At 38.3% G+C, this 25619-nt stretch overlaps 1 protein-coding gene across 1 annotated transcript; it reads left to right on the top strand.

Annotated features, from left to right (window-relative positions):
• Positions 1-11192: 11192 nt before the first annotated feature.
• On the top strand, positions 11193-24755 carry GJA1 (gap junction protein alpha 1). The gene is made up of 2 exons (XM_024759154.1): positions 11193-11380; positions 21845-24755. The coding sequence occupies exon 2, from the start codon at positions 21861-21863 to the stop codon at positions 23004-23006; it is 1146 nt and encodes a 381-aa protein (XP_024614922.1). The 5' UTR covers positions 11193-11380; positions 21845-21860; the 3' UTR covers positions 23007-24755.
• Positions 24756-25619: the final 864 nt, after the last annotated feature.

The following is a 25619-nucleotide window of genomic DNA, read 5'->3' as shown; positions in this document are numbered from 1 at the left end:
CAACCATAAAATCTGGACCTAATACAAATAGCAGCTACGTGAAGCACTGGAAAGTAAACAGAAAAAGATCGACTCTAGTGGATTATACTTGTCTAGAAAAGTGGAGTCCCCACTTTTTGAAACTTTCAGCCTGAGACCAGGTGCGAATGGTGCTGAAGGCAGTGGAGACACGATGGAAAATGGCCTCTGGTAAACCAGAATACTGAAGCCAGAAAACTGTGAGAATAGGTAAACTGGAAGAAAAAAAAATCATGAAGAGCGTTATCAAATTCTTCCTACCCATATCTTTGACCCATTAACCACACATGCATGAAACATAGAAAGCATCTTGGCCAGTAGTAATTGAACTGAAAGGAGACTAAAGCTGCCACCCAAGAAACAAAGTTTGCATTGTCAATTTTGCATAGATTGATAATTGAAAGGATTTATCAGACTCCACAGAGCACACAGTTGGCCCTCTCTATCTGTGGGCTCCACATCTGTGGAATCAACCAGTCATGGATTGAAAATATTCAGAAAAAAAGAAATTCCAGCAAGTTCCAAAGAGCAAAACTTGAATTTGTCTTGTACAGGCAACTAGTTGCATAGCATTTACATTGTATTTATAACTACTTACATAGCATTTTCATTGTATCAGGTATTAGAAGTAAATGTACAGATGATTTAAAGTATACCAGAGGATGTGGGTAGGTTATATGCAAATACTATGTCATTTTATAAAAGGTAATTGAGCATCAGTGAATTTTGGTATCTGCTGGGTGTCCTGGAACCAATCTCCTGTGCATACTGAGGGATGACTGTACTCATGTAAGACTTTTATTAAAGGCAGAGGATATGGTATGTCAAGAGGAAAAAAAGTTTTAAAAAAAAGCACTGAGGGTGCCTGAAACCTCCAGGCACAGCTCCACAGGGTCTGTTATGTTCACAAAATGAATATGTATTTCACCTTGGGATTGAATTGCCAATATTTCTTTGATAAATCTTCGTTTCAGGAGAGCTGCCCAAAAGTTTCTGGCAGGCTCTTTTATGCTCTTCTGGGTATAAAAGCCAAGCCCAAAAGTTTAAATGGTCATGTCAGGTGTAATTCATCAATAAACAAGCTGATCTTGGGTGCCTCCGGGGAAGTTTTGAACTTAAAACAGAATATTATAAATCGTTAGTTAGCTGACTGATCTTTTCTTGGCCAGGATAAGGTGCCAAACTTCCAGATGTCCCTGGAGATAAACATAGAGCTGTTCTAGTCCAGATCTAAAATAATTTTATCCTACACAAATTCCAATAAGATAATTGCCTGCTAAAACAAAAGAAATGACACACATCAGGGGAAAATAATAGAATCCAGAATCTCAACAACTTAACGTTTATAATCCCTAGGGTATAATGAAAAATTGCCTGACATATGAGAAACCAGATAAATGGAACATATTGCCAATAGAAAAGAAAACCAATTAAGAGCAACTCTGAGATGACACAGGTGTCAGTACTAGAAATTAAAGGTTTTAAAGTGGCTATTTTAACTTACCTCAATGAAGTAAAACAAAATATATTCACGATTGAATAAAAAGGTAGGAGATCTCAGCAGAGAAATAAAAATGGTAAAAGAAAAACCAAATGGAAATTTTAGAACCAAAAAATATAATATGTTAAAAATAATCACCAATGGTTGGACTTAGAGGAATGGAGATGACAGTAGAATGAATTTGAAGATAGATCAAAAGAAATTAGCCAATATGAAGAGGAAAAAAATAGAGAGCCTCAGAGATCTGTCAGATGATAGCAAATGGTTCTATATGCATAATGGTTCAAAAAGGATATGAGAATGAAACTATAATAGAAAAAAAATTAATTGAAGATATAATGGCCAAAATTTCCCAAATCTGATGAAAGGCAGAAAGTTTCAGTTACAGTAGTTGCACTATTGAAAATGAAAGATAAAGAGCAAATTGTGGAGAAGCAAGAAAAAAATGACATTTTATATATAAGAGAATAATAATCCAATTAATCAGCTCACTTCTCATAAATTATGAGGCCAGAAAAGAGTGGAACATTATGCGTGAAAATACTTAAAGAAAAAACTGTCAACCCCAGAATCTATAAAAATAATCCTTGAAAATAAAGGCAAAATAAAGAATAAAAAGCTATAGAACCATCTTAATGCCATCTCAATCAAAATCCCAACAGTTCAATTTTCTTGTTTATCTTTTAAATACTTTGTGTGTATGTGAAAACTGAGAAGATGGTTTTAAAAAATCATATGGAAATGCAGAACCAAGTACAGCCAAGACAATCTTGAAGAAGAACAAAGCTAGAGTACTTATACTATCATATATCAGGACCTATCATAAAAGTATAGTAATTAAGGGAACATGTTATTGGTGCAAAGATAAACAAACTGACCAATGGAACAAAATACAGAGTTCAGAAATAGACCCAGATATGTATGGTCACCTGATTCACAACAAAGATAATACTGAGAAAAGGATGATCTTTTTAATAAATGATGCTGAGTAGACTGAATTTCTATAGCAACAAAAATGTATTCTGACCCCTAATTTATACCATACACAAAATCAACTTCACAGGTATTGTAGATCTAAATGTGAAAGATAAAATAGTAAAACTTTTAGAAGGAAACATGAGAGTATCTTTTTTTAAAAAATATTTATTTATTTGGCTGTGGCAGGTCTTAGTTGTGGCACAGGGAATCTTCGTTGCCTCGTGCAGGATCTTTAGTTGTGCCATGTGGGATCTAGTTCCCTGGCCAGGGATGGAACCCAGGCCCCCTGCACTGGGAGTGCAGGGTCACTGGACCACCAGGGGAGTTCCTAGAGAATATCTTCTTGATTTTAGTTGGAGGAGGCAAACATTTCTTTAAAAGATTCTAAAAAGTACAAACTGTAGAGAGAAAATTTGACAATTTAGACTATATTACATCTACAATTCTTTTGTTAATCAAAAGAAACCCTTAAGCAAGTAAAAAGGCAACCCAGAGAAAGAAAAGCTATTCACAATACACTTACCTGACAAAGGACTCATAGACAGAATAAATAAAGAACTCCTACAAAATGACAGACAACTCAAAAGACCTGTACTAGAATGTTCAGAGGATTTTTATTTATAAAATCCTCAAATTGGAAATTCCCCAAAAGCCCATTAACAGTAGAAAAGATAAATAAATTGTGATATAGTCATACAAGGGGATATTACACATCAATAATAATGAATGATCTATGACGGCCTGCAAGAATATGAATGAAAATGAAAGAAGGCAGACACACAAATAAGTTAACACATTAGCATTATTTTAATAATCATAATAAAGTTTTTAATAATCCCCCCAAAAAAGCCAGACACACAAAATAGTACATTCTTTAAGATTCAACTTAATTATTAAAGAGAAGGGGAAAAATAGGAAAGAATTAATAGTGATTATGCTTATGGAGGAAGTATTAATGAAAGGAAGGGCCTTCAAGGAAAGCTACAGGGATGATACTGATGTAATTTTCCATTTCTTGATATGACTGCTGGTTAAACAGGTGTATCTGATTTGCAAAAGTCCTCCAAACTTTACATTCAGGATATGTTCCCTCTTCTTTAAGTATGTTATACATCAAAAAGTTCGTATAAAACAAAAGAGAGGCAGAGGGAATTATCCAAAGCAAAATTAACTAGCAAGTCAGTGGCAAAAGAGGAGTTCTAACTTCCAGCCTGGAATGCAGATCCTTTCGCTCAGAGGCTGGGGACAGAGCGGGGGCTGGACAAAAAGGCCATTATCAGAAGGACCATTTGGTCTGGACCTCCTATTCAGGAAGGGCCCCAAATGTGAAGTTTTTATATCACTTCCAAATAAGATTATACATATAGTTAGGAGATAAACTGACATTTTGAAGAGTATGTTCATCAAGAATCTTTAAACATTACCAGCTCATCCTACCTCATGATAAACTATTAAGCAATTATATACTGTTTTAGTAGATCCTGTAATTTATGATATGAATAGCAAAGTTATATATCTTTTTATGGATGAGTGTAATTGAAAAGTCTGATTCACAAACCTGTAGTCTTTTCCCCCAATGGATAAACTGTTTCATAAAAAGCCAAGAAAGTTACTGAAACTCTTTATACAGAAATCCATAAAAGGAGAATCATATCACTGAGCTATATCCATTGCCTCTATTAATGCTTTGGAATTTAAAACAAAAAAAAACTTCTATAATCTATAATAATCAAAGCTTGATTTCTTTCACTTTCCACATGTTAATATTTTGAACTTTAATATTTAAAATCCATTCATACTTTATTCAAGAATGAAAATAAAAGAACTACTAAAATTATTGAGGGGAAATCAGTTATTGGAATGAATCCCATCTAATAGGTTTAAAAAGTCACCTGAATCTTCCAAACACATCAAGTTTGCTGTTTTGACTGGAAATTTTATAAAACAGGATTGCCAGGAGAATACTGAAGACCAACTGTTGCTGATGCTTGTAAGATCAGAAGTTAGGTGATAACAACCTCCTGTCGGTATTTCAACATGAGTGGCCCAAGGCCAGGAAAATGACAGGGGTGCAGGGGTGGACTGAAGAGGGTCAGCGTGAAACATAAAGGAAAGCCCACTGAATATGAATCAGTCTGAACTTCACATGATGTAGGATTCAAGTTACTTATGAAGCAAATATTTAGAAAGCATTATGAAGCATTAAGAACACATATTAACTTCAAACAAAAAGCATTTAAAATAGCTATGCCATTTTTAAAGGTAGATATATAACGTCTTGAGATGGGGCCATTCAAATGTAAAATTGTTAAAATATCCCTATATGTTCTTAAGATGCTCCAATTCTTCTGGTATCTCCTTTCAACTCATGGCTTTTGCTTCCATCTCTTAACACCAGGAAGCCAGGAGCTAATTCCATTTTCCAGGGTACTAAGTTGCACTATATAAGCAATACACAGTTTCCCTGTTTTATGATGTCTGTAATTTACTTTTAAAAACTTCAGCAAAGATGCAGTACTATAAACGTGTGTGTTGGTTGGTTGCATACAGAGTTAGTTACATGTAGAGTATGGGTACTTAATCAAGAATTCATGGCTTGGCATGGGTGGCAAACATACATCAAAAAGGCCACCTCAGAGAGGACTACAAGTGCTTCTGTATTCATGTCTTTGAAACACACCAGATATTTGCTAATTAGCATCCTGAATGTCAGATATGGATTTTTACTGATGAAATTAGTGATTTGTTAATTAGCATAATGGTTGGTAGAAACAGGCTCTCCTTGGTGAAATGAGTGGTATTCAATTTACGTAGATTGGCTATAATCTAGAGACATTTGCATGAACAGAATTTAAGAAACTATTTACTTGACCCCCAAATGGTCATGTATCCAGTCATTGGTTGGAGGATATCCGGTGGCTGAGTCTTTCTATTACAATCAAGTGCTGTTTCTGGAATATTGTCGCTTCTGCTTTAAAAGAACTTTTCAGGCTTCCCTGGTAGTGCAGTGGTTAAGAATCTGCCCGCCAATGCAGGGGACACGGGTTCCATCCCTGGTCTGGGAAAAATCCCACATGCTGCGGAACAACTAAGCCCATGCGCCACAACTACTGAGCCTGCGCTCTAGAGCCTGCGAGCCACAACTACTGAGCCCACGTGCCACAACTACTGAAGACCGGGCGCCTAGAGCCCGTGCTCTGCAACAAGAGAAGCCACCACAATGAGAAGCCCGCACACTGCAATGAGTAGCCCCCACTCGCCGCAACCAGAGAAAGCCCACATGCAGCAACGAAGACCCAATGCAGCCAAAAATAAATAAATGTATTTAAAAAAAAAAAGAACATTTCATTTCATGCAAGGTGGTAGTCTCAGCACCTCAAAAGAACAGAGAGTTGGGACTTTGTAGAGAATACAAAGCAAGTTGTATGAAATGTTTAGAGTCTGTTTACTAATAGCTGTTTATTAAATAAGTGTCTAAATGTGAAGCCAAACTTGGTCTAAAGCTTGTTTTATTTTGAGCTGGTACTGGTGTCATGAGGGAGTAGCTTTAATACACCTCAGTCTTTTGTGATGTGCACTAATAGGTGCCAAAAAGAACTAAAGGTCAGTTCTATCAAATTTAGGTGAGTTCACAGGCCCCTGATTCATTTCTGCTCATTCCCATAAGAATTTACATCCTCAGGCTTTTCAAACTGTCTTTGTAAGTCACAACGGTAAACTAATTTTTGTTAATTTTTCTTTTACCCTTTCCAAGAATATACTTTCATCTCCATTTTCACCTTCTTAAAACTCCCGTGTCTTAATCCAAAGGTGGAACTTAATGATGGAAAACCTAGCCTCTGCAGGGAATGAGTAGGTTGATGGTTTTGGTCTGAAAGAGCTTTGCATGTCCTTAAGCTGTACTTCACTGGGTGATAATATTCTGACTTTATATTGAGCTGACCTTGGCCTCTAGTGTTCTGTTGTAGGTGACAACATGAATCTCCAAGAATTTAAAAAGTCACCTAAAACTTCCAACAGATTGGACCTTGTTTTTATATCAGTAACCACTTTCCTGCATAACTAACAAACCCTCAGTAGCATAGTTCCTGAGACATAAATATTTGCTAAATGAATTAATGTAAACATTCACAAATGATCCAAAAAATTAACCATGCTTAATGAAAAAGGTGAACAAATTTAAAGTTAAAGTATTAAATAAATGGTTTACCAGTTACTTCTTCTGCTGCTGATTTTCACTCTGTACAGTAGGTGGAGCCAAAGACATATTTATCTACTGGCTGGGAGTCTTTCCCATTAAACAAAACAACACAAAAGATTCTTCCCTTGACAAATACTTTGTGTGTAGCCTCACAGAAAAATTCACTTGGAAATAGGTGTAGGCTAGAGAATAAGTTCAGATTTTACCCAGGTTGAGACAACCTTTTATCCTCAAACCCCTCTCAAGGATGACAGAATGATAAATAAATGGCAAGCAAGTTTCACTTAAGTGAATACTCTGGAGCTCCGAAGTAAATTGTCAGACCCCAGAAATATATCTATTGAAAAAGGAGTCTAGGGCTTCCCTGGTGGCGCAGTGGTTGAGAGTCCGCCTGCCAATGTAGGTCAAAAAAAAAAAAAAAAAAAAAAAAGAAAAAAAAAAGAAAAGGATTCTAGCACAAGTGGGTAATATATTGGGAAATCTACACTATTCCAAAGGAAATATGGTTGACCAACAGTCACTTTAAGAACTCATTTTCTGGCTGGTTTTACCAATTTTGGTAGAGTATTTCCGAATTTGCATACTTTTGGGGTTGCAAATTAACTTTTTCTCCTTCCTTACAGTCCAATAAACATTAGATAAAATGGAAATTTGGTACCTGGTTAGAGTTATTCTGATGTTAATGAAAGGAAATCCATAAGACAATGCCATCTTAATCCAATACAAAATCATCCTAGACCCTCCCAGTCTTTGATAATCCTTTTATTCTTCTACAGCTGCCTTTGGATTCCCACAGAGGTATTGCAAACTTCAACTCTGATCAACTTGTTCTAATGTGAGAGTCAGCTGATAACCTCATCTACTTTATTTGAGAAGTTACTTTTAAACCTTAGCTTTCTAACATACTCTCTACTTTAAAACATTTTTTTTTTCCTTTATGGTCTTCATTCACTCTTGTTTGAAAGGAGTAACTGCCCTTTTTTCCAAATTTAAGACTCCCCCAAGTACCAGGGTGATATTTTCCTTACAAATAAACCCACTTCCCTTTACCTGATTCTACCTTGCCTCTTTCTTCATTCTTTTTCTTTGCCTGTATTAAATGAGGAAATCCACTGAGGCTGTGTGAGTGCTGTCTTTTTGGCACACTGCCTACATACCATCTCAGTTATAATACCTGTACCTGTGGTTTCAAATAGCAATTCTATGAGTAAAACCCCAAATCTCATAACAATTTTAAACTGAACTCCACAGCCCATGTTTGAAATTGCCAGCCAGATATCTTCACCAAGATTTTTCAGTTCTTCATACCAAATTTTCCAAGTTGAAATCATTAAATATCTTTCAGCAAATCAGTTCCTCGTCCGGACTTCCTTTTTGTGTGTGTGTTAGTAACATTTTCCCAATCAAAACTCCAAAATCAGTTTCCACACTCCCCTCTTGTCCTCCCCATTCAATCTATCATCAAGTTCTGGTAAATCTACCTTCTTGTCCTTTCTTACTCCTAGTACCCTAGTTCAGATTCTTATAACTTACTCACTCCTCTACCATTACAATATTCTCCTTACTAATCTTCAATCTTTTTCCATCAATTATTTTTTAACATCCATGCTACACATTTAAGTGGGAGTAATCCATCAGAGTTTGTGTGAGATAAGCACTCAAAATCCTTAAAAATTAATCCATTCATCTCTTAAAATTTCAAAAATTGCTATTTTGAAACAAAGGTAAAAATCAAAAAACGCAGTTGGTTTTCATATTAAGAAATACTTCGCACGATTCTGAAAAATAGTCTACTCTTCACTGTGCCAATAATGTGTGTCTCTCAATACACAGAGCAACATGGATAAAACGGAGTCCAAGGCCTGGCTCATGGTGGCACCTAAAGAAATTCTGCAGAGGACAGAACTCTAAGTGACTGTCCCTCATCTCTCAAAGAGCAGTGTTGCCTAGCACATCAGGCCGCATCTGTTTCTTCTGCATAGACAGGGCCTGGCAGTCAGAGAATATACAGTTCTGAAAAGTCAGTGTTTATACTAATGAAATGGCATTGGCATTTTTAAGAATATGAGAAAAACATTAAAAAAAAGCTATCCCACAATTTTTGCAAAAGATTCCGATGGAGATAAGCTTCTAAGGTCAGATGAATGGGATACTTTAAAAAATGTATATTATTGGTCAAAATACAACTCACCAGCACTGCTACAGTGTGAAGTATAATAGGAGTTGCTGCTAGACATTTGGAGAAGCTTCGAGGGGTCCACGAAAGGTAACTGTTGTCAATGTTCCAACAAGGAAGCCATTCAGCGGCCCAGGTCTTCTTGAGCACTCTTACTCATAGGATCAAATCTTGGTGGCATTATTCCAAAAGAAGAGAAGATCACATAGAATGTCTTCATCTTTTATAAAAGATTTTGTGGAAATCACTTTAGAAATAAAAGATATAGTACAGTCCATATGTTAGGAGAACTTATTATTTAATTGCTGGCTAATGTTATGACTAATCTCTTTGGCTTAGAAAATGGTTCAAGCAATTTCCATGAGTAACTTATTTTGGTATAAAGAAGTTCTTTCTTTCTCTTTCCAGTTGGTCACATAAGCAATAGACTAAAAAGAAAAGGTTCCAGAATACTTAGATAACAATTTCATTTTATACACCTAACAAAACAGAATTGGAAATAAACACAACTTTTCATTTAAAAAAACCCCTGTTATAGAATAGCCAATTGCAACTTTTCTTTCATGTAACGAATTCTGAATTAGCATTTTAGGAAATTTTTAAAAATAAAATGGATGATTTCAGTAATCATTGTACTTGATAAATCCTTTTACAAAAGTAAACCAAATATTTACGTAAATTAAATGAAGCATAGACTTTTTTTTTAAGGGGGAGGGAAAGCAGATTTTCTTAAAATAAAAAGAATAAATTACATTTTCGTGAATGTGTCCTGAATCAAAGGAAGTAATTTTTAGTTAGGACAAAACAATAAACTCATTTGAAGGAAAGGACAATGTAAATCCAAGACCAAAACAATATTTATGGATTGCTGAGCATGAAAACTTGAAAGTCAGATTATAATTTCCATTTCTTTTTTCCCCTTCTTTAACATAAAGAAAAATGTACCCTTAGAAATAACATAGCCAGCAAATAAGAGAGCAAAACTCTGTCTTAACACTACAACATTTCAAAAGGTGTTTTATTACTTATTTCAATGAATTGAAACTTAGGGAGAGGTATCTATCAGAAAATATTTGCCATCCTCTCCTTTTCTGATATCTGTACTACTGAGAAGAGTAAAGAGTATTAAGGCTGGATGTGTTTGCTTTGTTTCCAAAAAATAATGATCAAGAGATTTCCCTGCCCAACCTCAGGAGCATCACTGAAGCCAGTTTATGGGAATTGTCCTACCACAGCCCTTTAGTATGGCATCTGGAGAGTCCTCAAAGGACCTACCCACTCTAAGATTGAGGCCACATGACTCAGGCTATTATAAACCCTAATGCTGAGTGCTGAAGAGGGAGGACCATGGAAGTAGTGGAAAAGCACATAAAAATTATATGCAGACCTCTGCTGTCATCAGGCAGAAAACTATCCAGTGGGTTTTAGAGAGGGAGATGGTCTCAAGAAAGGTTGATAGTTTTGGGACCCACTTAATGCCAACTTAACATATGAGTATTTCATAAAAATATCCTGACATTTCACTACAAAAGAGATTTCATTTTTAGTGAGTTGGCATGAATGGGGCTGAGATATTATAAATCTTCAGTTCCCTGGAGATCTGGCAGAGGTTAGATATCAAGATTTTCACAGTCAAAATGTATTATATATTATACAGTTATAACTATTGTTACATAAAACTACATTGGTTTTGCTAAACTGCAGTAAAGAATAAAATTCAAAGCAGTCACGGGGATGGAAGGTGGATTTGGGATGGGCATACCACCATAAAATGTTCATTTCTGACATTTCTCTCTCCCATCTCCATTTCCTCTGTTCACTGTCCCTACTTAAACTAAGAGGAAAGGAATTAGCTCATCAAATAACTCACTCACACGCACCTTTATCTTCACACACCTTGGCCAGTAGGAAACAAGTATGCCTTGGCTATACTCTTTTCCACCACATTAATTTACTGTAATATTACAGTAAGTAAAATTTTAGAAAAGGTAGTAATATTCTAAAATACACTGCTTTTTATCATCCCTGGACTTTTGGTGAAAAAAGCGCTAACTAAAACCCATAATTGTTTTTGTAAGGAGCAACTACAAGCACGTCTCTAATGCTATTTCATTTCTCTAGTCAGCAGATTTAAAGTACAGCTTTATCCGGGCTGGTTACTCCTCTTTGCTTCTTCTCCCCCACCCTTCCACATTCGCCGGCCTCCTCTCCACTCTCCTGCCCGCCTTTCCTCTTCCCCGCCCCTTTCTTTTAGTCCCTCCTCCTTGTTGAGTCAGTGGCTTGAAACTTTTAAAAGCTCTGTGCTCCAAGTAAGAAAAAAGCTTTTATGAGGTATCAGCACTTTTCTTTCATTAGGGGGAAGGAGTGAGGAAAGTACCAAATAGCTGCAGACTTTTAAACTTTAAATAGACAGGTCTGAGGGCCTGGACTTGTTTTTGCATTTGACTTCATTCTCTGAGGAGTTCAATCACTTGGCGTGACTACTTCACTTCTTTCAAGAGAAACAGTAAGTTTTTTAAAAAGATCTTTACCTATTCCTTTCTTTTTCTACAAGAAAAACTTTTCTAAAGTTTTAAAATTTGTTAAATGTAGCTTTCACATGATATTGTAAAGGGAATGATGAACTTGAAAGTGTCTATAGTTTTAAACTTAAAATTGAACTTACGGTATTTACTTTTTGACTGTTAAAAAGTTTTCTTTTAATAATGCAACAGGTAAATAAGATTCAGATCTTTCTGATTAGAATCAGAATATTAGAATAAAGTTACTGGATATTTGGTTCTCCATTTTAGAGGATAATTTTACTTTTTTGGGTAATCAGTAATAGTCTAGGTGCTTTGTAACTTTGAGGGGGGCGGGGTTAGGGGGCCTAGGTTGGGGGTTTGACTGACAACAGCAGAAAAATCAAAGTGCAAATTTGCTTAGCGTGCTCGCTATAGAATTCTACTCTTTGTACTTTTTCATATGGAAATCTTGATTGATGTTCTATAGCCTTGCAAAGCAAACTTCTTAACAAAGTGCTTTGTTAAGACGTTGCTGCTTGACTTCCACGTGGTCCCTCCCTAGAATTTTACCCGGTAAACAAAAAGGTATGAAAATCAGAGCTGTAATATTGAGGTTCTTAGAGCAACAGTAAAGGGTTACTTTGTATTAGCACCCACTATGCAAAAATCTTGAGACCCTCAGGAGAGCCACCACTGAGTCGACCACGCTGGCGGTTCAGGAGGTGAAATCCCTTGAATGGGTGGTGGTTACTTAACAAAGCATTAACAGAGAGAGAACGGACGTTTAGAAGAGACTATATGCCAGGGTGCATTTCCAAAACGGTCTCCTAAGACAGGGGCTCCTAGAAAGAATAGGAAACGAAATTTGTTAAATCGGCGCCTTAGAGGGAGCTACCTCCCCCCAGCCCCACGCCCCCGCCGCCTTCCGCTTGTCCGAACCTGTAGCAGACTTCAGAGCTCTTGGGCAACATTTTTGAGTTTGAGCCGCAGGGTGCGGTGCTGCCAGTAGGCAAAGATAACACTGATTTGTTATTTTAAAGGGCTCAGTTTCTTACGTGCTCTTATGGGTAACACACATTCTGTTAGCCAGAAATGCAACCGTGCGTTTTCGTGTCCGGTAGGGATTTTGTCTGTTCTAACTCCACAGACTAATTAGTTTAAATTCTTGGTGTGACCCTGCAGTTTGAAGCATTTGCACCAGAGAATGCTGAAAAGCAAATAAAAATGAACGCTTTGCGGAACGAGGACGGGGGCCTGGGGCCGGGAGGGCTCGGGGAGCCTCCTGCCATCTTATCATCTGCCCGGCTCGCCCGGGGCTCCTGCACTAACGAGCCTCCGCGCTTTTGAAACGTTTGCTGAGAAGTTTTCCTCAAATCCTCACGGTCAAACCCAGCGCAGGTCCGAGTTCCGCCACTGGAAAGGAAGGGGGAGGGGGAGAGATGGACTGTGGCCAAATGGTAAAAGAAGAGCAAGTGATTAATTGAATTAAATGTGTCAATCTAATTTCCCTTCCAAAACCCGCACCCGCAGTGTCCTTTTTTTTTTTTTTTTTGGAACTTGTTGAATGCTACTGTATAAAGCATAAGGAAATCTGAGTACCTTGGGAATTACAAGTGCCTAAATGGCACTTATAACTCTTCTGTAAATTCTCAAAACTTACCAAGATAGGGATGGGGTGGGGAGAGCGGAGGAAGCCCCATAATGAAATGAGTAAAGAGCTCATGACGTGTCCAGAGGCAGATCAGAATTCGGAAACTCAAACCTTGAGTTCCCAGCAGCGGCTCGCCCACCCTTATCCTCTTGGCTGGCCATCCAGATGTTTACAGAGCATCTCTGATAAAGCTTATCAAAAGCTCTCCTTGACCAACCTCATCCTCACCCTAGGGCGTGCCTGTGTTTCTCTCCAGGAGAACAAAGTGGGGGTGGGAAGAGGAGAGCTATAAACTGTTGGAAAAATAGACGTGGCTTTATTTGGAGGTGGGTTTAATTTCTTCTGCTTCCCAAACCAAGCTGGTAATGAAAAGATGCTTAATCTCACCCTCTGATAATTGGGCACACTTGAACTCAGTCTAAAATGCCTCAGGCAGTTTGAAGAGTAGATTATGAAAAATTTTTAAAAAGCCTAACTTATACAAGGATTGCCAAGAATAAAATCCTGCAATAATGCAGAGACCTCATTAAATTAACCCTGTCTCAAATAATGAAAAAAGCCAAGTAGAAAACCCTTCAGGAGAAAGGATAATTCTTCTGTGTAGGCCAGATTGCCAGAAGGTTACTCTGTCCTAGCAGTGTGTATGTCTGGTGCTTTGTAGTTTCCAAAGTCAGTATAGTTATCACCTGTCCTTTGCCTGGAAAATGCAGTGGTAATGCTTTGATCCTACTCTCTTCACTGTTTAAATATGTTCCACATTTTTCTACTACCTTTTATAGTTTATCAATGCCACTCCATTCACTCAATTCCTGGCCCTTTACAGTGTAATTCTTACATTGCTGATGCTGGGAAACACAGTTCCAAGCAAGTGTCTGAAAGGGTGTGTTTTCAGATATCTAGAGTTGTTTTGTTACGTACATGTTTCCAGTTCCTGCGTAGAGAAGGATGGAAACCTCACATTACAGTGCATTCCTTCATTTCTCTGATGATATCCAGAGGGGTAGCTTGGTATGAGCCTCAGAGCCTCTGTATGATACTGAGGGAAGGGAATGAGGAAAGTCACCAGTGATTAATACCTTCTACTCCACCTTTCCTGTTCTGATCTGACTTCCCTTCAAGATACTTAATTGTTTGAATAGATTGTTGGAGCATATTCACACACGTTAAGTTGGTTCAGCTCTAGGGAGACAAGTTATTAATTATTAATTATCTAGTGTTTACCATTAATGTCAATATTCAGTATAGATGAGTCGAGTTTAAAAAAATATCCCCAGAATTTCTCCTCAACGGGAGTCCCCCCCCCAACCTCCTTCGGGTAACTACCTAAATTCTTCACTTTGTCTCCACTTTGCCTGTCTAGATTCACCATTTGGCTATGTATGTACATACTGTCTTTTGCCAGTTAAAACACAAACCAGGGTGAGCCATATATATATATATATATATATATATATATATACACACACATGTATATATATACACACACATATATATACACATATATATATATAAATTTTTTCTTTAAGAATTTCTTAACTTTCAATAACTTGCACAACCAAGCTTTCCTAGCTTTCTAAATAGTTTCTTAAAAATATGTGTTTTGGGACTTCCCTGGCGGTCCAGTGGTTAAGACGCCGCACTTCCACTGCAGGGGGCACGGATTTGATCCCTGGTCAGGGAACTAAGATCCCACATGCCACGCAGGATAGCCAAAAAAAAATGTGTTTTATGGAATGTTTAAAAGTTACAGTAATATAGAAAATATATAGTGTTTTTTAGCAATTTCTGTAAGGCAGATACATTCTATAGTTTATGACTTTTTCCATGATTTAGAGGAGATGCCTCCAAATAGAAACACAAAGACCCTCTTCATGGTCTTTTCTCCATATTAATTGATAAAGGGTAAATTCCTCCTTCTCATAAATCTCTTTGAGGTTGCTAAAATAGCGATATTGTACTCATTACAGGAGCATCTAGAAAACTAATTTTGATTACCATTAGGCAAATGTTAATCACTTCTTAGTTGCTATTTTGCTAAAGAAAGGATGCCAAAGTTAGAAAATAAGTGGGCTATATCTATATCTAAAATTCATTTAAAGAGTAATAGCTAAACTTTATTGAGCTTTTATTACGAGCTTCATGTGCATAAGATATTCATTCAATGCTCATTAAGGAAAATAGACTGCTCTTAATCAATACACTTGTGAGGGCTCTAAGAGTGTGTTTATATGATGACAAAATAACTAGGCTGTTCAATAAAAATAGTAAATTTGGAGGTGACATTTGGGGGAAGCACCAAAACTGATAGAAATAGCGTTATTTTAAAGTCCATCCAATCACAATCTAAGAACATGGTTTTTAGCCTGCAGCTTCTGACTTAGGCTCTTTCCTCTAGCACCCCTCAAGTGACCATTAGAAACTTCCATTAGTAGGGGAGTTGAGTGGTAGCTATCGGACTAGGGGAGGGGATTGTCTCTTTGGATGGAGTCCCTCACTCCTCAACTCCCATCTCATCTCATTGTTCTGTGGAGGCTGATGTGTGCTGACAGGGTGATGAAAAAGGGTGAGGGCCATGGAAAGAAGGCTTGTTAGTGTGTTCCCCATCCTACCTCCCTCAAAAAAGCAATGCCACACATCAGATACCTGCAGAAATGTAGCAGTATTTCAGTCTTTACAAAGGAATCTAAGGCTAATCAGGGAGCCATGAGACAGAATTTTAAATAGAACAGAGGTTTACACGGAATAGGTTTGATACATCACAGAGTTAGGCTAACTACCCAGGTATAAGGAAGCAAAGGTTGTATATTACCTGATGAACTGGGAAGATACATTTTCTTTTTTTTTTTTGCGGTATGCGGGCCTCTCACTGTTGTGGCCTCTCCCGTTACGGAGCACAGGCTCCGGACACACAGGCTCAGCGTCCATGGCTCACGGGCCCAGCCGCTCTGCGGCATGTGGGATCTTCCTGGACCGGGGCACGAACCCACGTCCCCTGCCTTGGCAGGTGGACTCTCAACCACTGCGCCACCAGGGAAGCCCTGGGAAGATACATTTTCTATGGTACTGATTCAAATCACTTAACATCCTAACATACACTCAAACTATATAGAGATGTTATATTAACCAGGGTTGATATCAGCTGTTACTCTTCTGTTCCGAGCCCCAATCTTACCCCGAGATTTATCATTCTTGAAATAAACACAAGTTTTAACAGATTATTTCTTCTATTGCAAGGCACTGTGGGGTCTCTTTCGGCGACAATTGAATTGTGTAGTCCAGTCAGAATTAGACAGTCAGAATTGGACCGAACAAGGTTTTTTTTTTTGGTGGTGTTGTTTTAAAATCTTAACCTGTAAAACAGCATAATAGTGAAACTGCATAAATATGATACCTGGTGCAGTTCTGCAAGAATCCCAAATCACTATGACCTTGTGTAATAAATTCAAGACCTTGTTTAACAAATTCTTTGTTAAAGAGCCTGTTTTCTTAATTCAGTCATATTGCCTGTTCAGGAATCATTTAAAGTATGTTGTTTCAGACAGTTCTCTGTTACAGCAATTATCACTTGAAAATTTAATAGTCCGTGTAATATGAGATGCTGACAATACCACTTTTTTTTTTTTTTTTACTGTGGAAGTCTCTTTTTAATTAATTTGAAACTTCAGAAGTTTGGGATATATAACTATAATTAAGAGAGTCCCAAGGAGATAGTAAGCAAACAAACAAAACTGGTGAAACCTAGTACCTTTCTTTGTACAAGCCGCTTTTAATTCATTCAATAGATATTCACTATCTCTTAAATCTTTTAAGCACTGGAGATACAGCAGTGGACAAAAGAAACTCCCTCATGGAGCTCACATTCTAGCTGAGGAAAGCAGATAGTGAAAAGTCCTTGTCATGGAGGCAGACAAACAATAAACAAGTAAATACTTAATGTGCCAAGTAGAGCTAAGGGCCATTAAAAAACAAAAACAGAACAAGGGGAGTAGCAAGTGACAGGCCTAGAGTGCTGGCTGATAAGGTGATACCAGAACAAGCCATGGGGATGGAACCAAGCTGATCAAGGCAGATCGGCTTGTTAGTTTTTCAAGACTGACTGAGGAGAATAGATTGGCGAGCAGGGTAACTAGGGTCTTGACATATAACCTGAAGAAAGATGACAAGTAACCTGATGATGGCTGAGATCAGGCTAAGAGCAGGGGTGGTGGTGAGACTCATAGTCTGTTTTGGGTGGAAGATAAAACCTATAGAATTTGCAGATAGGTTGAATGTAGATTATGTTAATTATGTGTGGGTATGAATATTACCAAAAACACATCTGGCTGTTGTAACTATAGAGGAATGGTCACAACTGAGCCCACTCAAAGACATTTACTGCAAGGGAGAGGGGTTCTTACAAAAATTAAAGAAAAACATTAGGAGAGTTTACAGTTTAGTTTTGGGGCTTATAGTATTTTTTTGTTTGGGCCACACCCTAGGGCATGCTGGCTCCTAGTTCCCCAACCAGGGATTAAACCTGTGCCCCCTGCAGTGGAAGCTTGGAGTCTTAACCACTGGACTGCCAGGGAAGTCCCAAGGGGCTTATAATGTTTGGTTTAGGATATTAGAAACACACACAGTACTTCCGCCCGCCCCACCCCCCAAATCCATTAAGTGGATTTTTATCAGGAAGCACTCCTATTTACCTTTATTTTATTTTAGTTCCCCACTCTCAACTCATTACAGTGTCTCTTCTTGGGAAAATCTTTAAAATTGGGAGTAAATTATATTCTAATTCTCCTAATAATTATTAGAACATTAATGACACAGCAAAGTATCTAACTTTGGCACAGTGATTTGTTTATATGGCTCTGGAACAGGGGACGGTCAAAAGTAACTTAAAATAGAAGTTTTCTTTTTTCATTTTGAATAAAGCATTTGAGTCCTTGTGCTCTTGGGGAGCAGCCGATGGAGGTGGAGGGACAGGGGGCTGTACAGTAAAGGGTAAGCTCAGTTCCCAGCTGCCCAGAGACCTCTGCTCCCCATACTAACCCTGCCCCCCCATCCCCTTGACCTTTTTAGACACTCAATCCCTTTCTGCTCTCCTGCCATTTCCCCACTCCTAAATATTTTGAATGAGAAACGAGACAGAGCACCAAAAAATGTCAAGAAACATTTGCCTCTTGGCCTGAAAACTTACTTCAGAATCACCTGGTGCATTTGTTTAGAAAAAGAAAAAAAAACAAAAGAATGATTCACAGCCACCCCCCACCCTCACCCCATGATATTCATTCAAACTGGTGAGTGTCAGGAATGTATGTTCTTAACACATGCTGCTAAGTGATTCTGATGCCCTTTGGGAACCTGCAAAGGGCCCAGAGGGTCCTTGGGCGGGTCACACCTGGCGTGACTGGTTTTTGGCTTCTAGTCTAGAGGGCCATGAAGAGCAATGGAAAATGTGATCTAACATGGTACATAGAGGACACAAGAAGGACGGTCCAGCTACTGTCAAGCATATGCTCCTAATGAGAAGTTTGTACAACTCCTTAACCTAGACCTTAATCTACATATGAATTTCCACCCTGGGAACCTAGAGGTGAAGGCATGAATATACAGGATATATGCTCAACTGCCATGATGTTATCATATATCAAATAAGGAATATACCTGTCTCATACTAGTGAATGTGAATGGGGTATATAGTCTGTAAATCAATGCTAGGGATTCTGTAAACATAATTATGACCTCTTCTTATAAAAGGGCATTACTTTTTCAACTATGACTTGGAAAAATGAAAATAATAATGGGGATGAGGGGACAACCAGTTGATAGAACTTTTAATTCACAGCAAAGTGAATGACTACCAAAAAGATAACGGCATTATAAGCCATCACATTAAACATTATCTGATGGTCTCTATGATAGTGCTAATAACAGGTCTCTACATGTTGCAGGATACTAGGTGTCCAATTGGATAATTCATCTCATTCAGATAAAAGAGTATAACTCAGTTAATGCCAATGACAACTGGGTGGCTGCTTAAAGAAAAGACAACTTGGCTACTACCTAGAGAGCTGTCCAGTGACCCAGTTCACATAGTGTGGCACTACAGGGTATTTTTGTGGAATCTCAGAATTATATGAAACTCAAGTTTTATTTTTCCATAGAGTGTAAAGAAACTTAGTAATTAATTGCCACAAGCATCTACATATTTTACTTTGAATAATAATGAAACACTGACTAAAATGACAACTTCTCAGTGTACCTGAAGCACGTTAAGTTTTTCTTGAGCTTGATCATCGCGTGAATGTGAAGAGATGTGTGCAGTTTATCATTTTATACTTGATTGTTTTTGTCATTCATCCCCACCCCCGCCCCAAAACTAGAGTATTGGGCAAAAGCAGATGACACTGGCAAAATATTGTAATTCTCTACACAGAATCGGGACCAATTTACACATCATCACATCGAAACTGTCTATTGATAGAGCTTCAAAAATTCTGTTCTATTTGTTTGACCCTCACGGACTGTGCTTCTTCATTCCCAGTGTAGTGTCTTCTGCTAAATTGTAGTTTCTTTCTTTTACATTCTCTCATATCAAACTGTCGGTCAAAGCTAAATTACTGCCTCTCTTCAAGCTTTTCAAGCTTTCCCCTGGCTATTTCACTCCCTTTGTCAGTCCTACAAGCCTTTGTTCTTGTTTGACTGCTCTTTCCATACATCAATTTCACTTTCGCTTCACAATCTAAAATGGCCCTTCCTAGAGGTGAAGCTCCCTTTTTTATGACCACTGGCAGGGGGGCGTTATTTACTGTAACTTGCCCACCCACCTCCAACCTTTACCACTCACCTCCAACCTTTACCCATCACCCACCCCCCCTTTCTTTGGCACCAGTCTCTGGGCTGTCATCAAAAATACTCACTGACTGCTAATTTAGATAGCTGATACATTTTCAGTTTATGGATCAGCCATCTTTTCTTTGTTCCATCCAGGAAATCCCAGGCCAGGTTTCCAATTCATTTTTTTCTGGCCTCTATAGCCAGGAGGTACAGGCATTAGACAGAAATGTAATATTGCTTGGTGGGGAAGAAGATTCCCATGGACCTCATTTACTTCCCACAAGGAGAAGATGGCTTATAGTTTAATACCAGGTGAAAAATTCTTTATATCCAGACAACAAACATATTTCTAGGAAGTCTATATAATCCTACTTCTAGTTATACTATTTTTTTTTTTTTTTTTGCGGTACGCAGGCCTCTGTTGTGGCCTCTCCCGTTGCGGAGCACAGGCTCTGGACACGCAGGCTCAGCGGCCATGGCTCACAGGCCCAGCCGCCCTGAGGCATGTGGGATCTTCCCGGACCGGGTCACGAACCCGTGTCCCCTGCATCGGCAGGCGGACTCTCAACCACTGCGCCACCAGGGAAGCCCCAGTTATACTATTTAAAATTCAGTAAGCTCCTGAAAAGTCTTTGCTTTGCTTGTTTTTAATTATTAAATAATCTTTGACTACTTCATCCCATTCTGAACCCTCCAATTACTCTCTGCTGAAAATTAGACTATATTCTCTCTGGCTGCCACATGCAATTATTCATTTCTTACCAGATTTCAGCCCCCGCTAAGATTGTATATGTTAAAGCACGGAAACATTTCTGACGTTAACCCGACTTTGCTATAATTTTAAGACCAGTGTCGTGCATTGGGAAGCCTTGGTCTTGGGATTGAAAGTCTTTTTCTGGCTCTACAGATAGCTGAATATTTCCTATATACTTAAGACCTCAATTTTCATCAGTTAAAAGGACTATTGGCATTAGAAGAATGAATTGAACTAAAAAGCTTTTGGGATTCCTGTCATATCAGCCCCAATAACGGGTAAGTCCTAGGCTTGAGATATCTAGGTATTGATAGGAAGTTAAATAGAGTGCGTGGGCTGAGGGCCCAAAGCCCAGTAAAGGAACTTACTTGTACAGCAATCCAAAGATTAAAACCAATCCTTTTTACTAGAGATAACACTAAAGTTGTCTTTTTATTTCTCAGGCTATAATTAGTATCGAGGTCAATTGGACTCTTACTTGAAATGTGATGTGCATTTAGTCTTGTTTTTTGAAAGTACGTTCCTGCATCTAGGGACACAGTGTGTCAAAATGGTGTGTTTCAGCACAACGTATTTTCCTCTGGGCAGAAGACAGACTTCTGAACCACATGAGTCACTGCTTAAGAAGAAACAGAGAAGTATAAATGACTACACTGTAGAGTATGCACAAATGACACTTGAATTACCAAGGAGAAACATTTCAGGATACGATTAGGAATAAAGTACTATATGTAATAGGAATGAGGTTTGAAAACAGGTTGCATGCATGTGCATGGGTATGGGTGTTCTTACCTCAATTCTTAGGTACCCATGCTTTTTGAATACCACATATCAGCATTTTGCTTGGGTGTGCATGCAGACACAGGCCTATCGGGTAAGAACAGTCCTCTAATTGGACCGTCCAGGGGGATAAAATAAGCAGAGACACTTAGCGCAGACAACTTCTCAAGTCACGTGGTAAGACAGTGGTTGAGCAAGTAATACATCTTCGCAAGGTTAAGATCGCAATTTACTCTGCTGTTTCGAAGATTTAGCGTATCTCAAGAAAATTTGAGAGCTCTTTTCAGGGGAAAATGGAAGAGTTTGCACTTGTGGCTTTTTTGTTTGTTTATTTGTTTGTTTTTGAAGAGCGCTAGAAAGATAGGAGATCTTTTACAGTACTTTGACTGCTGGCTGAAAGAAACTGTATATTAAACTAACAATCTGTGGCCTATGATCATTTAGTTGTCTTTTTCTTTTCAGGTGGTGCCCAGGCAACATGGGTGACTGGAGTGCCTTAGGCAAACTCCTTGACAAGGTTCAAGCCTATTCTACCGCTGGAGGGAAGGTGTGGCTGTCAGTCCTTTTCATTTTCCGAATCCTGCTACTGGGAACAGCAGTTGAGTCAGCCTGGGGTGATGAGCAGTCTGCCTTTCGCTGTAACACTCAACAACCTGGTTGTGAAAACGTCTGCTATGACAAATCTTTCCCAATCTCTCATGTGCGTTTCTGGGTCCTGCAGATCATATTTGTGTCTGTTCCCACACTCTTGTACCTGGCTCATGTGTTCTACGTGATGCGAAAGGAAGAGAAACTGAACAAGAAAGAGGAGGAACTCAAAGCCCAAACTGATGATAGGAATTTGGAGATGCACTTGAAGCAGATTGAAATAAAGAAGTTCAAGTATGGCATCGAAGAGCATGGCAAGGTGAAAATGCGAGGGGGTTTGCTGCGAACCTACATCATCAGTATCCTCTTCAAGTCTGTCTTTGAGGTAGCCTTCTTGCTGATCCAGTGGTACGTCTATGGATTCAGTTTGAGTGCTGTTTACACTTGTAAAAGAGATCCCTGCCCGCATCAGGTGGACTGCTTCCTTTCTCGTCCCACAGAGAAAACCATCTTCATCATCTTCATGCTGGTCGTGTCCTTGGTGTCTCTTGGCTTGAACATCATCGAACTCTTCTATGTCTTCTTCAAGGGTGTTAAGGATCGCGTGAAGGGAAAGAATGATCCTTACCACACTACCAGCAGCCCACTGAACCACGCCAAAGACTGTGGATCTCCAAAATATGCTTATTTCAATGGCTGCTCCTCCCCAACCGCTCCCCTCTCACCCATGTCTCCTCCCGGGTACAAGCTGGTTACCGGAGACAGAAACAATTCTTCCTGTCGCAATTACAACAAACAAGCAAGTGAGCAAAACTGGGCTAATTACAGTGCAGAACAAAATCGAATGGGGCAGGCAGGAAGCACCATCTCTAACTCCCACGCACAGCCTTTTGATTTCCCTGATGACCACCAGAATTCTAAAAAGCTCGATGCTGGCCATGAACTACAGCCTCTAGCCATTGTGGACCAGCGACCTTCCAGCAGAGCCAGCAGTCGTGCCAGCAGCCGACCTCGGCCTGATGACCTAGAGATCTAGGTCCAGTCTTGAGAGTATAAAGATTCCGCTCAATTGTGGAGAAGAAAAAGGTGCTATAGAAAGTGCACCTTAGGTGTTCATTTTTTTTCCAGTGGAGGTGGTACTCAACAGCCTTGTCACGAGGCTTAGAAAACACAAAGACATTAGAATACCTGGTTCACTGGGGGTGTTAGGGATAGGCAGGTGGAGAGGGAAGGGATGAGGGAGGTACATGTTGGTATTTAATGTAGTTGATTCAAAGAACTTAAATTTTAAATAAAAGTTGCATTAGGTGATCCATAGTTAAGGGCTTTTTCTTCCCCACACACCCTTAAGAATACTTCTGTGTATGTGAAAGAGTGGGTGGGTGATATTTTTGGTTAAATACTTTTTTGTTTTACCAAGAAACTGAAATAACTTTAGCCAGGAGAAAATACTTCCTGAACATCCTACTTCTCTTTATCAAGAAGAAGACAGAGGATTGTCCTTATGTCCCTGCTAAAACATTCCATTGTTAAAATTTGCACTTTGAAGGTAAGCTTTCTAGGCCTGACCCTCCAGGTGTCAATGGACTTGTGCTACTATATTTTTTATTCTTGGTATCAGTTAAAAGTTCAGACACGGCCCACAGAAGAAGACTTTCCACGCATTTGCAAATCTCAGCCAGTTTTACGTACATTCTTTTTTACATCCACGTTATTATTACCATCACTTTGCATCATTCCTCAACTACTATTCACATTCATTTGATGATTTCTGTAGACATTTAAAAAACAGTTGGGATATCACTTACCATTTTTTGAGTTATAGTCAGGGAAGCAAGCCATGCTCAATGTTTAACAATCACTTGTATGTGAATGTGTGTGGAAGAGTGTGTTTTATTTGTCATGTATTGGTACAAGCAGATGCAGTATAAACTCACAAACACAGATTTGAAAATAATGCACACATGGTGTTCAAATTTGAACCTTTCTCATGGATTTTGTGGTGTGGGCCAATATGGTGTTTACATTATATAATTCCTGCTGTGCAAGTAAAGCACATTTTTTTTTTCCCCTAAAATGTTTTTTCTCCATGTGTCCTATTATGGATACTGGTTTTGTTAATTATGATTCTTTTTTTTTTCTTTTTTCTTTTTTTAGAATATAGCAGTAATGCTATTGCTGAAATGAATGATTTTCTTTCTCTGAAATATAATCATTGATGCTTGAATGATAGAATTTTAGTACTGTAAACAGGCTTTAGTACTTAATGTGAGAGACTTAGAAAAAATGCTTAGAGTGGACTATTAAGTGTGCCTAAATGAATTTTGCAGTAACTGGTGTTCTTGGTTCTGTCCTACTTATGCACATTAATTCAGAACTTTTATTCTATCATGAGTTTGACAGTCTTTTGGAGTAACCAGCAACTTTGATGTTTGCACTAAGATTTTATTTGGAATGCAAGAGAGGTTGAAAGAAGTTTCAATAGTACACATGTAACTAATTTATTTGAAATCTATCCTAAAGAAATCTACCAGTTTCTTCAAATGTCTTTTTAAAATTCATCACGGATGATTAGTGAAAATGCAGAGTATCATACTTTTCTTCTTGCATGTCAACTACATAAGCAGTTTTGTACAATGAGAAATACTAATTTGTTTGACATTCCATGTTAAACTACTGTCATGTTCAGCTTCATTGCATGTAATGTAGACCTAGTCCATCTGATCATGTGTTCTGGAGAGTGTTCTTTATTCAATAAAGTTTTAATTTAGTATAAAGATAGCCTTTATATCCCATGTGATTTTTTTTAAAACTTTTATTGCATCAATTCACAATTATCAAAGACATTTCCATTGGTTATGAGGATATGGGCAAATAAGATCCACAAGATTCCAGAATCTTTAAAAGGACAGTATTTATTATTAGCTAGATTCAGTGCAACATTGATTAACATATTTGGATATTTATTCAACAGAGAAGGTAAAGTATTAGAGTGTTGAATTTGGAATATAAAATTAATGAGATGTGTGATAGAGCCTAAAGTGAGTAATTTAGTAGATCCATACATGACAAGTAAGCATAAAAAGATGAGGGTGCTAAAATTTTAAAGCTATAGGGCCTCCCAGATATAAAAGAATAATGCAGGGTTGGTTTGAGTATGGTTATGCTGTGTGACAAAAGAATGAAATAGATCTATGATTCTATTTTTCCAAGACATTGTGAAAACACAGAAAATATGAATTTTAAAATTCTTAACACCCAAGAAAAATTGAACCATTCATAGGGACAAGAACAATTCTGGGCAACTGATAGTATTGCTGTAATTTAAAATATAAAATGTATTAGCACTTCTAAGTCACATTTCAACAAAGTTTTTTTTTTTTTCCACACCATGTGGCATTTGGGATCTTAGTTCCCAGACCAGGGATCAAACCCATGCCCCCTGCAGTGGAAGCACGGAGTCTTAACCACTGACGGCTAGGGAAGTCCCAAAAGCTTTTTAACTTACTAACATTGTTTACATGAACACATCACAAAGCAAACTAGTAAATGCCTGGAACATAAAAATATTACTAGTTTAGGGGCTTCCCTGGTGGCGCAGTGGTTGAGAATCTGCCTGCCAATGCAGGGGACATGGGTTCGAGCCCTG

This window comes from Neophocaena asiaeorientalis, unplaced genomic scaffold (assembly GCF_003031525.2).
Source record: "Neophocaena asiaeorientalis asiaeorientalis breed wild unplaced genomic scaffold, Neophocaena_asiaeorientalis_V1.1 scaffold5, whole genome shotgun sequence".
Taxonomy (NCBI): Eukaryota; Metazoa; Chordata; class Mammalia; order Artiodactyla; family Phocoenidae; genus Neophocaena; species Neophocaena asiaeorientalis.
The sequence above is the reverse complement of the archived record's forward strand: the minus strand, read 5'-3'. Positions and strand labels throughout refer to the sequence as shown.

Excerpts from the sequence above, each read along its gene's own strand:
- GJA1 (XM_024759154.1), top strand. The coding sequence starts at position 21,861 with ATGGGTGACTGGAGTGCCTTAGGCAAACTCCTTGACAAGGTTCAAGCC.